Source organism: Cervus canadensis, chromosome 9 (assembly GCF_019320065.1).
Source record: "Cervus canadensis isolate Bull #8, Minnesota chromosome 9, ASM1932006v1, whole genome shotgun sequence".
Lineage (NCBI taxonomy): Eukaryota > Metazoa > Chordata > Mammalia > Artiodactyla > Cervidae > Cervus > Cervus canadensis.
This window is the reverse complement of record NC_057394.1, coordinates 9,301,886-9,315,292: the sequence shown is the minus strand read 5'-3', so window position 1 is coordinate 9,315,292 and position 13,407 is coordinate 9,301,886. Positions and strand designations below refer to the sequence as shown.

Genomic DNA, 13,407 nt, shown 5'->3' with positions numbered 1-13,407 from the left:
CTCAACAACAGCAACATCAAGAAAGAACAGAGAGATGGTTCTTCAGGGTAAAGACATAAAACCACGGCTATAGAACTTGGGAAGAGAACAGGTGAGTGCTTCCTGGGAAGGACTCTCACCTGCCTCCACAATGCTAAAGCTAACGGTGAGTTCCTCTCTCCTGGCCTCCTGGAATGAGAGAAGAGCTGCGTTTATAGGTTTATAGTTTATATTGAACTGAATATGCAGCTCCTTCGTGAGGCAGCTCAGTCCTGAGGACGGTTCTTCAATAGCCACAGAGAATCGGTTCCTTCTGCTCCTGTGTTTTCAACAAAATGTTTTCATACGCAGACATGTAAATACACCAACAACCAGAACCTCATTGTTTTAGACTGAAAAATGAAAGAAGCCTTAAGTCTTACCGTACACAGGTACCACATGAGAGAAGGAAAATGACCTCGTGGGAAATCTATGCCTTTAGTGCACCTATTGAAATTCAGCAAATAAAATATCTGAAACCCCATACCATTCACTGTGTGGTGAACTCTGCTGAGGACTCAGAAAAATGCCAACTGCTATGCAAAGGCTGAGCTTTTTAATAACAAAAATGACATCTGCCAAATGTTGCATAAACCGTTCAAACTGATTTTTCTAGAGATGCGCATCTCCCTCTATTACTTACTACTTTACCCATCAATGGTAAAACAGTAACAGAAAAACCTAGCCAAAAATATCTTCCCACATGTTAGGTAAAATTTAACAGTAGCTCTCCTAATCCATGGTTATTATTACAATCACTCTGGGGGCTTATCTACAAGTAGTCTACAAATCATATACTATGTCAATGAAATATATTTTCATTACCACAAATCAGGTACTACCTAGAAAAATATCTTTAGAACACAATATTTTACTCTGTGAGGTGATGGATGTTAACTAGACTTCTTCGTGGTGGTCATTTCATAATATATGCAAACCCCTTAGAACCACTATGCTGTACGCCTGAAACTAATATATACGTTAATTATATCTCAAAACAGTTTTCAGAGTTCAAGGAAAGGAAGTTTATTTGTTGAAAGCAAGCAAAACAAGAATATATTATTTTGTTTCAATTAAGTTATATTTTGCCTCCTTGAAATTTTCACTATTTTATGTTTTATTCAAATGCATGCACCCATGGATCCTTTTTTTAAAGTTGACTACTTTTTTGGCTTTACCATATGGTATGCAGAAATTCCCCTACCAGGGATTGAACCCAAGACCCTGAAGTGGAAGTGTGGAGTCTTAACTACTGGACCACCAGGGAAGTCTCCCACACATCTTATTGCCTTAGTTTACTGTTCTCTGAATACAGCTAATTTCCACCCATTTACCTAGTCTCTATATTTCCAAGTGGTCTTCCAGTCTACAAGTTTTTTAAGTACCAGGAAAATCTTCATAAGGAAAGCCAACGGTTAGGCAGACTTAACAAAATCACAGATAAGTATTTACAATAGTATTTAATATTTACATGAAATATTTGATTACTGTGTAATGACAATACTAATAGAGTCATACTAAAAATCTATGTATTTCTAAACATAGTTAATATATTAATACATCTATTTAATAAATCATATAGAAATAGTTTAATTTAATTAATAAAGAGTGCACTAATGCCCAATACTCTCCTTAAAACCTCAGGTTATTCTTGCTAATGATGGTTATAAAAATTTGCCGCAGTGTCGGCAGGCTGACCAGTCTCAGCCTGCTTCCTCTCATCTGCAGGGTCTTACTGGGGCACCAGCCCCCTCCAGGGGCTGAAGCACATGTCACTGAGCTCCGGCAAGTCTGGCCCCGGGTTCTGGGATGTGCCCGGTCCTCGCATCCTCTCGGGGATGCTGTGTATGCCCTGTGAGCTGTGCCCAGGGCATGGAGCTGCACTGAACTCCTGTGACCTTACCAGAAGTTGCTGAACTCCTGGGCTAACAGACGAAACAATAATTTGAAAAGGAAAACATGTTCCATGGGGAAAGCCGAGGGGATAAGAGATCCATGCTCTGCATCATGAAGCGTTCTTAGACTCCCCGAGAATCTGCTCAGAAACTGGCAGCTCCAGTCTAGACAAGACGAGGCAGAGTGAGGATGAAGAGGCTCTCTGCCCTCTCCTCAAACTCCCCTGCTCCCACAGCTATCGAAGTGAACAGGGACAGGTGGGCTTTGGAGGGAATCTTTGGGATTTAATTTGAATTTCTTCGTCTAGAAAATTCCCTCATCTCCTCCATCAGTTCAATATCAGGTTCGCCACCCCTTCCAGGGGAATAAGACTTAGATGCCCACATCCTAGGGAAGAGTCCAGATGTCAATTCATCTCCCTGGGGGAGAGAGAGCTGGGAGAACAAGACCCTCAGAGATGCCAGCAGGTCAAGAGAAATACCTCACTGAGCCCACAGCCCAGGAAGGACCTACTCCAGCTAAACCCTCAACCATCCTGAAGTTATGGAGCTCCAACGCTATGTGCACATGGAAGGTTCCAGGCAGGAATTACAACCCCTGCAGAAGACGATGCCATGCGTGTCCCAGCCCCAGCGGTCCCTGGTCTGCTCATGGTACCCATGACAGCAGTCACACTTTCTGTTCGGCTGCTCCCCTGCCCTGGGGACCAGCCCCGGGCACCAGCCCCTCTGAACCAACGATCTCGATTAAATCCTGATCATCATCACTGTTCCAGCTGCCAAGCCCATCAGGTTCCACTTTACCAACACCTGCGGCCACCCGGAAACCTCTCTGCGGGATGCTGGTCTCTACTTGTTTGACTAGGCTTCCTGCCAACGCCTCTGTAAGTTTCCCACTTCTGAGATAGGACCGTTTTATTTCCTGGCCCATCCAAGCAGAATGGAGACTTTCACGGCCTCCTTTTGGGCATTACAAAGATCACAGTTCTCCATGTCCAGGAGTTCCCATCAGCTATTGGGGATGCTAACCTGGGCTGAGAAATCTGTTGTTAGTTCACAACTATATTCAACAGTAAGCATCCAGCGAATGAATTAAACAAATGATCTGATGACACCCTGAAGATGTTACCAGTTTAGCAAAGCTTGGTGGTGGTAGTAATTTGGTCACTAAGTCATGTATGACTCTTGTGACCTAATGGACTGTAGCCTGCCAGGCTCCTCTGTCCATAGGATTTCCCAGGCAAGAATATGGAAGTAGGTTGCCATACCCTTCTCCAGGGGATCTTCCTGACCCAGGGATGGAACCCAGATCTCCTGCATTTCAGGTGGATTCTTTACCGACTGAGCCACTGGGGAAGTTTCTCAACTGGGTAAGCAAGAACTTTGGGGTCAACGTGGAAAAAGAGTACACTGATGTGTCAAGAGCGTTTTATGCTCCTCAGGTCTGGTCTCTGCTGGATCACAGTGGACATTCTGCAGCAAGCCCTGGGGGATCAGCTTTGAAAGGTGACTGTCAGTTGCATGTCCCTCAGGGGCAACTATGGGTCTCCCCTAATTTGTTGCCAATAATGGAAAATCACCTACAGATACCAACTTGTTTAACCCTCTCCTATAAGTCAGGGGCTATAAATTTACAGACCTCATTTAAGAGATGAGAAAACAGAGGTGCAGAGACTTAAGTAACTTGCCCGATGTCAGACATCCATGAAGTCATGAAGCCAGGATTCTTACTTAGTTTGGCTACAGAGCTGCTGAGTAAGTACTTGATACACATGCTCAGGTAATCCTATGAGGTCAAAATGCAGAGGGTGCAGGTTTGATCCCTGGTCAGGGAACTTAGATCCCATATGCTGTGTGGTGTGGCCAAAAGGTTGAAAAAAAATGTATATACACACACACATATATATAAATATATAAAAAGAGAGAGAGAGAGAGACTACTCAATTTGGGTATATTGTTTTGTTATATTAAAATGTCCATTACTTCAGTGTAGGAAAAATTTAGAGAATAAACTTTGAAAAAAAAAGATGAGAAAAACTGACCCAGTAAGTCATTAAATATATTTAGTTTTTAAAGAGTAAGGAGCATTCAACTATATATTAAAAGTATTAATTCACTGTATGGAAAAGAAAATTATGTCATAGATCCAAATATCAAAGCACAAATATCATACCTGACTGAGCACTCAGAGAGGTTATAAAGACTCCGTCCCCAGCTAGAGAGGTACTGATGGTGCACTGAAAAAGGATGGAAACTTTCTAAAGTAATGGAATATGTTTAATTATTTTATTCTGACATTTCTCGATGCATTCAGCCTCACAGGAAGGATAATGCGTTTTTGCTCAATTTCAGGGCTCGAATTAGAGAAATCTCAGGAGAGGGGGCGATGCTTTTGAAAGCACACTGCTTGGTGTTTTGATTTCATCTGATGTGGTATAAAGGTCACTGCCTTTTGAAGAAAGCTTTCTCTGGTGGAGCTGAACAGTGTAGACAAAGTCAAAACAAGAGTGAATTTAATAGCAACCTTGGATTTTATAATTTAGGGCCATCCTCTTTCTCACAAGACTCTCCAGGTAAGGCTGGCCCATTAGTGCCAAGTGAATCACCTGCATTTAAGCTTTTGACAGTATTCTCGAGTTCTGTTAAAATGCCCTACTTTTGTTTCTCATCAAAGTGTTCCCATACATACCCAGAAGTTCATTTCAATTTTCAAAGCACACATTAATTTCGAAAAAATAGTAAGTAGAAAAATACGACTGAAAGATGATTATATTATGCAGAATTATATGAAGATTATAATATGCCAAAATCACTGGTGACCCCACCACTGGTTCAACACTCCAGCCTCTCTCTCTGAAGGAATTTTTTCTTTGTGGACTTGAATTTGCTGTTCATAGGGAGGGATACAGCATGCTCTTTGCCAGAATAACTCAGATCCTGTTTCAAACAGAGGATGGATATTTGAAAATGTGGGTCCCCTGAGAAGTGAGAACCCTGGTAATTCCACAGCCTCATTATCAGTACTAAGAACCAAGACCCCTCCATCAACAGGACTTGAATATTCGAATATTCCAGGAAAATGAATGTCCAGGAATTTAAGGCCATAATAAATAAGTAATTTCATTGTTAGCTTCAAGAACTTTCCAAAAATCCCCTCATCTGAACTACAGACTAAAGGACCATTTTCTTTCTCTAGAAAACAGGTCATCCACTGGACACACCGGTCCAGACTGGTTCTCACTAAGACTCTAATTTGGTCCAGATTGGTTCTAATTGGTTCTCATTAAGACTCTAGCCAAGACCCTGCCCAGCTGGGTCCACCAATCCTAAACATTTTAAGAATGCTGTTACTCAAAATCAGTTATGTTTGTTTTTGAAAGGTAATACATGAAAGTGAAAGTGTTAGTTGCTCAGCTGTGTCTGACTCTTTGTGACCCCATGGACTGCAGCCCGCCAGGCTCCTCTGTCCATGAGATTCTCCAGGCAAGAATACTGGAGCAGGCAGCCATTCCCTTCTCCAAGGGGATCTTCCTGACCCAGGGGATTTGAGCTCAAGTCTCCTGCATCCCAGGTAGATTCTTTACCATCTGAGCCACCGGGTAGTTTAATAATTCAAAAGACATAAAATAGGATCGATTTCTGGAGTAAAGATGGCAGCTCAGAGTCACCATTTATCTTCCCTCTTCTCAAAATCACTCCTGAATCAAGAAGCTAAGTGAAAAAATAGAAATGCAAACTGCATCTCAATAGCTGATGACTGAACTGTTGAGCCATAGAGGGTGGAAAGGGCATTAAAGGCAGTGGACACGTGAAGGTGTGTTACCTCTTCCTCATTCCTGACCCTGAGTGTTGCCCTCCTCCAAACAGTAATGGAGTAATAGTATTTGTTACCTGTATATCCTGAAGAGTACTAAACTCTTTTTTTTTTTTTTAATTGAGGTGTAAATGATGCATAGAGTTTCCCTGGTGGCTCAGTGGTAAAGAATCCACCTTCCAATGCAGAAGACTTGGGTTCGACATGGCAACCCACTCCAGTATTCTTGCCTGGGAAATCCCATGGACAGAGGAGCCTGGCGGGCTACAGTCCATGGGATCAAAAAGAGTTGGACATGACTTAGCGACTAAAATGACAACTAATATAAAACATTACATTAGTTTCTGGGTACAACGTACTGATTCCATAGTTGTACACACTGCAAAATGATCTAGACCCTTACATCAAGAATTTTGCCCAATCTTAACCAGACTTTCCTACAAAAAACACTGAAACCCAAGCCCCAAACCTTATGAATTCCACCCCTGACCTACCCCTTCTGAGTCATTATTAAGACCGGGAACTGGGGTTTCCCTTGTAGCAAATATTACATTTCACTTGGCTTCATCAACTAATTATTCAGGTGACCTTTTTGGGCAATCTACGCTGCAAAGGCAGATGAAAAAATGGGGGTCAGATAAGTAAGTTGCTCAAGGTTATAGAGAGCAGGTTATAGAGAGCAGAGTCCCCCAATACTAAGTCCAGTAACCTGTGTATAGACCTGGGGAAGCCTAAAGATCACCTCCTCCAAACTTTAAACAAGGAAATACAATCCCACCTGCCCAGCAATGTGGCCAAAAACCTTACTATTCTTAATAATGCAGGTGGAGTAGAAGAGAAACAGACTCCTCTTTAGCACCGTTTGGAGAGGGCGTCCTATTATGAATTTATCTGGTCGTCTTGTCAGCCATTCCACCTCTGGGTTCCAATGTTTAGGTGTGCATGCATGTGCTCCCAGTTGCTCAGTCGTGTCTGACTCTTCGTGACCCCATGGACTGCAGCCTGCCAGGCTCCTCCGTCCATGGGATTCTCCAGGCAAGGATACTGGAGTGGGCTGCCATTTCCTCCTCCAGGGGGTCTTCCCGACCCAGGGATCGAACTCGTGTCTCCTTCACTGGCAGGTAGAATCTTTACTGCTGAGCCACCTGGGAAGCCCATTTCTTACTTTCTTTCTTCTCTGTAATACATGAGCCAATAAATTATATTCCAAATGCTTATATTTTTACAGTGATCATGTTACTTTATAACACGGTCTTAGAAAATATGCTTAAGTAGCTCACTCAGTTTTCTTTCCTGATACTTCAAGGTAGAGTTCAGAAAACAGCATTAAAATTACATGCTTGTATAAGCATTCTTTTTTTTTTTTTTTAATAATATTTGTAGCATACTGAACAACAAACTATCTTACATCTTTAAGGAAGAAAAAACACAAAATTTGAAAAGACATCACCCACTGAATTTGGACACAACACCTCTACTCAATTAAGAGAAACATTTGTACAGTCCAGGTCTTTATTTTTACACCCTTCAGGCCATGAATTCATAGGGAATGGGCTCCAACAGTTCAGGTTCCTTCCCACTGGTCCTCACAAAGTGTGCTTCTCTGGGTGGAGCAGGCCGGCGCTTCAGCTGAACCCAAGTCCCTTTCTCTTTGGCTTCCTTCTTTTTCTGATCATTTTCCTTCACACGTTTTAGGAAGCTATCTCGGCTCTTAGAGTGCTTAATATGCTCGATACGCACATTAATTCTCTTGGCAAGAATCTTGCCCTTAACTTGTTTGTTTACAATGATGCCAACAGCATGCTGGGTAACATTGTAGACTCTCCCAGTTTTGCCATGGTAACATTTGTGGGGCATTCCTTTTTGAACAGTACCCATTCCCTTGATAGCTACAATATCACCCTTCCTGTAGATTCGCATGTATGTGGCCAAAGGAACAACTCCATGTTTTCTAAAAGGCCTAGAGAACATGTAGCGGGTGCCCCTCCTCTTTCCCTTTGTGTTGGTCATTTTGGCGAATTTCTGGAAGATGGCGGTTCCGGCCGAAAAGCTGTATAAGCATTCTAAATGGATATGCTATTGATTCTTACCTGGATTTTAGATATACACTGATTTTAATAAATCAATAAATCATAATCACCTTATTTAATGGTATATATTATTTAATACCATTTTATCTGTGGCATTAATTCTTCTACATTTATTAACATTAATACATAATTATAAAATTTAAAAAAATTCATATTTTACTTAATCATCTCTTTACCCCCAACTTTACCACACTTAAGAAATAACTGACCTGTTATATGTCATATTTATCTATTTAAGCTTTAGTTTCAAGCATCTATAATATTTAGGTTTAAGCTTCTATGAACCCACCTGACAGAGTATCTAGTTTTAGGAATTATGCTCTAATTTGGTGATTTGTGTTCATACATGGGTGAACATAAAGTGAACGCTTAACAGGTACTATACGTAAGTCAGGGCTTCCCCGATGGCTCGGGGAGTAAAGAACCTGCTGTAAGGCAGGAGACACAGGAGATGCAGGTTCGATTCCCTGGTTGGGAGGATCCCCTGGAGAAGGGGATGGCAACCCACTCCAGTGCTCCTGCCTGGGAAGTCCCATGGACAGAGGAGCCTGGGGGCTACAGACCAGGCTGCAGTCCATGGAGTCGTGAAGAGTCGGACACCACCGAGGAATTAAGCATGCAGCACTCATATATAAGTTAACTTATTTTTTTAAGGATTTTTTAAAACAATAATACTCCATCTTCCCAATCCCATTCTATTAACGGAATCCCACCAGTAGGACACAGAGGGATCCTAAGGCAAAACAAAATGAATTAGTTAATATATGGAACATGCTTTTAAAGACCAGAATTCTTTGGTTTGCATATAGCTCACACGCATAAAATACAGAGGTAGCTACAGTTTACTGAGATCATAACCCTGTTCTCAGAGCTGATAAGTAACAAGAGCAGCAGAAGTCGGCCACTCATTTCACACTTTGGGCAGAGCTCTTCTCGAATGACAAAGAATACAAATTTTGAGTTTTGTGACTCAAATTAAAAATACAGAAAGCTTTCCCTACCATTCTCCCCTTAGATTGTGATTTGTCCTTTAGACATCACAAAAGACATAATACTTGTAAGGAGAAATTATTTCCATCTTTTGCCATTGTCTGTACTTAAAATTTATGTTTAAGTGCATGAAAGAGAAAAGGACCAATTGAGTCAGTAAAATATTACTTTTTCAAGACATCAATGATGTGTTTGACATTATTTCTAAGCACACAGTTACCCAAACCAACTTTCTAGCAGAAGTATACATGAATACTCAGAAAATTAGTTCATTACTTAATAAAACAGCTTTTTTCTTGTTTCATATAATCCTGCTTGTGTTTAATTGTGTATCCATGTTAAATGGTGTTACCTTAAGATTTTTGTGACTGCAGTCTCCTTTTCTAGAAGGTTCCTCGCCCTGATGCTGAAGACAGACTTGCGAAGCTGTAAAATTATGAGTGTGACTTTAGTTTCAGAATGTAAAGGGGAAACATACCAACAGATCATTACATACAAGAAACAGCTACACTATTAAAACATGAGGCGTGAATGTTTTCACTGAAGCACCATCATATGATTGATTCTATCATTTAATTTTAATTTCTGCCCCTACTTTATTTGAACATAACTGCAAACAAGCTTTTTCAGCCACATGTCACAGCTATGGGGGTAACACACTGGTTGCGCTCATTGGTAATAAAATGTCCTTACATCTGGCTTCCCCGATAGTTCAGTGATAAAGAAACCCTCTGAGATGCAGGAGATGTGGGTTCAATCCCCGTGTCAGGAAGATCCCCTCGAGGAGGAAGGGGCAACTCACTTCAGTATGCTTGCCTGGAAAATTCCATGGACAGAGGAGGAGTCAGACACATCTGAGCACTCCTTCCAACCACACAGGCTTTTCAGTTTCCAAAGAATTCAAGGTTGCAATGACTACTGGACTCCTACTGCCATCTTTCAGTAAAATGTCCCCTAATCCACATCACGCCTGATTCAGGTTCCTGGTCTGTGACCCAATCCTAATCTGAATAATGAGTTTAGGAGCTTTTTCTGCCTATAGACATGGAGACAAACATGAGATGAACTTTCAAGGTTTCTTCCTTGTTGACAATGATGAAATTATTCCAGGGGGAAGGACGAGAAAAAACAACCCTGGAGGCTGGCTACAAACCAGAAGATACACTCCCCAAACTCAGCTTCATAGTTGCAGAAGGCAATTGGTGACACATATTCAGGAGCCAGAGAGGATGGGAAATGGGCAGAGGAAGAAGAGAGAGGCACAGTAGCCTGGAAAGATCCAGGAACAAGGAGGTGTAGTGCAGACCACAGACAGTACTCGGACAAAGCCCTGTGCATTTGGATCAATAGATTAGACTAGATTTACTGAGTCCTTAGTATGATTTCAGCGGCTATTGGAGATAAAGAGTTACTCAGAACCTGAGGTCTTGCTTACCAGACTCCAAAAAGCCTAGTTATACGGTAAGTCTCCTATATACCGTTCTGTTCCAAGAGTACGTTTGTAAGTCCAGTTTGTTCATAAGACCAACAAAGTTGGACTGTGTCCGAAGTCAAAGCTGTGGTTTTTCCAGTGGTCATGTATGCATGTGAGAGCTGGACCATAAAGAAGGCTGAGCACCAAAGAACTGATGCTTTTGAACTGTGGTGTTGGAGAAGACTCTTGAGAGTCCCTTGGACTGCAGGGAGATCAAGCCAGTCAATCCTAAAGGAAATCAGTCCTGAATATTCACTGGAAGGACTGATGCTGAGGCTGAAGCGCCAATCCTTTGGCCACCTGATGCAAAGAGCCGACTCACTAGAAAAGACCCTGATTCTGAGAAAGACTGAAGCCAGGAGGAGAGGGGGGTGACAGAGGATAAAGTGGCTGGATGGCATCACTGACTCAATGGACATGAATTTGAGCAAGCTCTGGGAGATGGTGAAGGACAGGGATGCCTGGCGTGCTGCAGTCCATGGGGTCGCAAAGAGTCAAGACACGACTGAGCAACTGAACAACAATCAGCAAAGTTAGCTGAGGCCCCCAACTAACACAACCGGCTGCACTGTACTGTAATAGGTTTACAATATGTTTCACACAAATAGTATGTAAGAAACAAACACGAAAAATAAAGAGAACACTTGTAATCTTTACAATATAGAACCTTGAAAACTAGGGCTTCCGTGGTAGCTCAGCGGTAAAGAGTCCAGCTGCCATGCAGGAGGCCCAGGTTCGATCTGTGGGTTGGACGATCCCCTGGAGGAGGGCATGGTAACCCACTCCAGTATTCTTGCTTGGAGAACCCCATGGACAGAGGAGCCTGGTGGGCTACAGTCCGTGGCGACACCGAGAGTCAGACAGGAGTGAAGCGACTGAGCACGCATGCATGCACCTTGAAAAATACATCAGCGCAGTATACGGCATACAGGGGCTGGCACCGAGCGAACAGGCCAGAAATAAAGACACGGCATTGCTGGACTCTACACAGTCCTGTAGAGCAAGGCACGGAAAAGCACAGTCACCTGCAGAGGACGCCCACGCCTGACACAGCCCACCAGACACGCGAACTAACATACGTGACCGGATATGCGAAAACACGCGCGCATCTGTGAAAGTCTGCACCTTGAGATTGGTATGTAGGGGAGTAACTGTGACGACAAGGCTGTGACACATGAGATTATCAGAAAAAAGCAGGATACAGTAGTTACCAAAGTCTTAGGTGATATGCACCATAGGAAAGAATGAGAAGCGGTGGTAAGGTTCTGGGTCGGGGAGAACTAGGCGTGTCTGAAATAGTTAGCAAAGGCTCGACTGAAGAAGTAGAAGTCGTACTAGGCCTGGAGGCTGGTTAAGATTTCTACAGGCAAAGGAGGCAGTGCATAAAGGTTCAAGTTGGAAATGTGCGCACAGGGCAGATTAATTTGGTGCAAACTATCCGTTTAAGTGCTGAGTGAGGTGGCCCTTTCAGCAAGGCGAGTGGAGGAAATACTATAAGGCATAATGTGCTTCAAACAAAGTTGGGGGAAGACGATCAAGCAGGAGACTGAACAGCTGTATTCAGAGAAAGATAGACCATCCAGGGTCTGCTGAACAAAAGATGAGTAACTTGAGGTACAAAGTCACAGGGCCCCAGGCTGCAGACAAACCTAGAAACAGAGGCGGTCATGTCAACCCGCACGGCCACATGGCAGGAGCTGGGAAAGCGCTGGTCATCCCCGCATAACTGACAACCTTCAGGACATCGCCACAAGCAACAGAACTGTCCTGCGTCACGGCAGACCCGTCACGAAGGGAAGCACCACTTTCTCTCATGTGAGGAGAGGCAGCATACTCATCTGTTCTCAGTAATGAAAGATGGAGCTGGTTTCATTATTCACTAGAACTCTTGGGAGAATACATTAACGTATAGACACGGAAACAAGAGTGGAAGTCATTTTGTTGAAAAATTACATTTTCAGGGTAACACACAAAAGCCTGTCTGCTGCGATCAAGTCATAAAGCTTTCCTATATTTTATCCCCTCGACTGACAGTGACTTTGGGCATTGATTTAACAGCACATCTCCTTAGGAACATTGAGTGGAGTCCCTTTGGAGACAGCAGACCCAGTGGAAGGTGTTCACACAGTCACGAAAGGGCCCAGGCCGTGGAGGTCCTGAGGAGGTGAGTTTCAGGAGAGGACTGTGGACCCCACAACTCGTGTTTCATCTTCAAAGGACAAAGACAGGCCTTGGCTATGTCTTTCCCTTAGTATAAGATGATGGTCTGAACTCAGTCACCCAGCTACAGGCCCCGTAATTGGGCAGCGGACACTTAAAACAGTGCTCTTCATGTTGGGAGACACCTTCGCAGAAACTGCAGACAGTATCTGTTCTATTGTTTATACAATTATTTCTGCACTGCCCATGATTTCTAAAGAAAAGTGAGTTAGTCACTCAGTCGTGTCCGACTCTTTGTGACCCCATGGACTGTAGCCCGCCAGGCTCCTCTGTCCACGGGATTCTCCAGGCAAGCATACTGGAGTGGGCTGCCATGCCCTCCTCCAGGGGATCTTCCCAACCCAGGGATTGAAGCCGGGTCTCTGCATTGCAGGCAGATTCTTTACCGTCTGAGTCACCAGGGAAGCCCAGAGATTTCTAAATGATTTCTAAAGAGCCTCCAAATCTCCTTTGTCCTAAACTTGAACTGAACAAAACAGAATACTCTATTTTTCTTATTGGAGTACAGTTGCTTTACAATGTTAGTTTCTGCGGTACAGAAAGTGAACCAGCTACACGCGTACATACATCCCCTCTTCCTTGGATTTCCTTCCCATTTAGATCACCACAGGGCATACAGTAGCGTTCCCTGGGCTAAACAACAGGTCCTTATTACTCATCCGTTCTATACATAAAAGTGTCAGAATACATTTTTAATTCATACCAAGGAGTCCCTGAGAATTGGTTTTAAAACTAAGAGCAGGATAAACTATAAGAATAAATACTGTAGTAGAATAACTTCAATTCAACTTTGGGAGATTCCTGACAGAAGAAAGAAGATACCTAGATCTTCTATAGATACAGATATAGAGAATTGCATAGATCTATGTAGGTATCTGCATATCTCTCTCTTTATTTATGTATCTA

At 42.9% G+C, this 13,407-nt stretch overlaps 2 protein-coding genes across 5 annotated transcripts in view; both read right to left on the bottom strand.

Moving 5' to 3' along the window:
• Positions 1–13,407, bottom strand: part of NALCN (sodium leak channel, non-selective) — a 294,668-nt gene that overhangs the window by 63,188 nt on the left and 218,073 nt on the right. For all 4 annotated transcript variants that reach the window (XM_043477974.1, XM_043477976.1, XM_043477975.1 and 1 more), the window contains one exon: positions 9,160–9,233. In XM_043477974.1, the coding sequence (XP_043333909.1) occupies positions 9,160–9,233 (74 nt within the window). The remainder of the gene's footprint in view (positions 1–9,159; positions 9,234–13,407) is intronic.
• LOC122447370 (60S ribosomal protein L21-like) lies at positions 7,232–7,773 on the bottom strand. Its single transcript, XM_043477978.1, has one exon. The coding sequence runs from the start codon at positions 7,735–7,737 to the stop codon at positions 7,255–7,257; it is 483 nt and encodes a 160-aa protein (XP_043333913.1). The 5' UTR covers positions 7,738–7,773; the 3' UTR covers positions 7,232–7,254.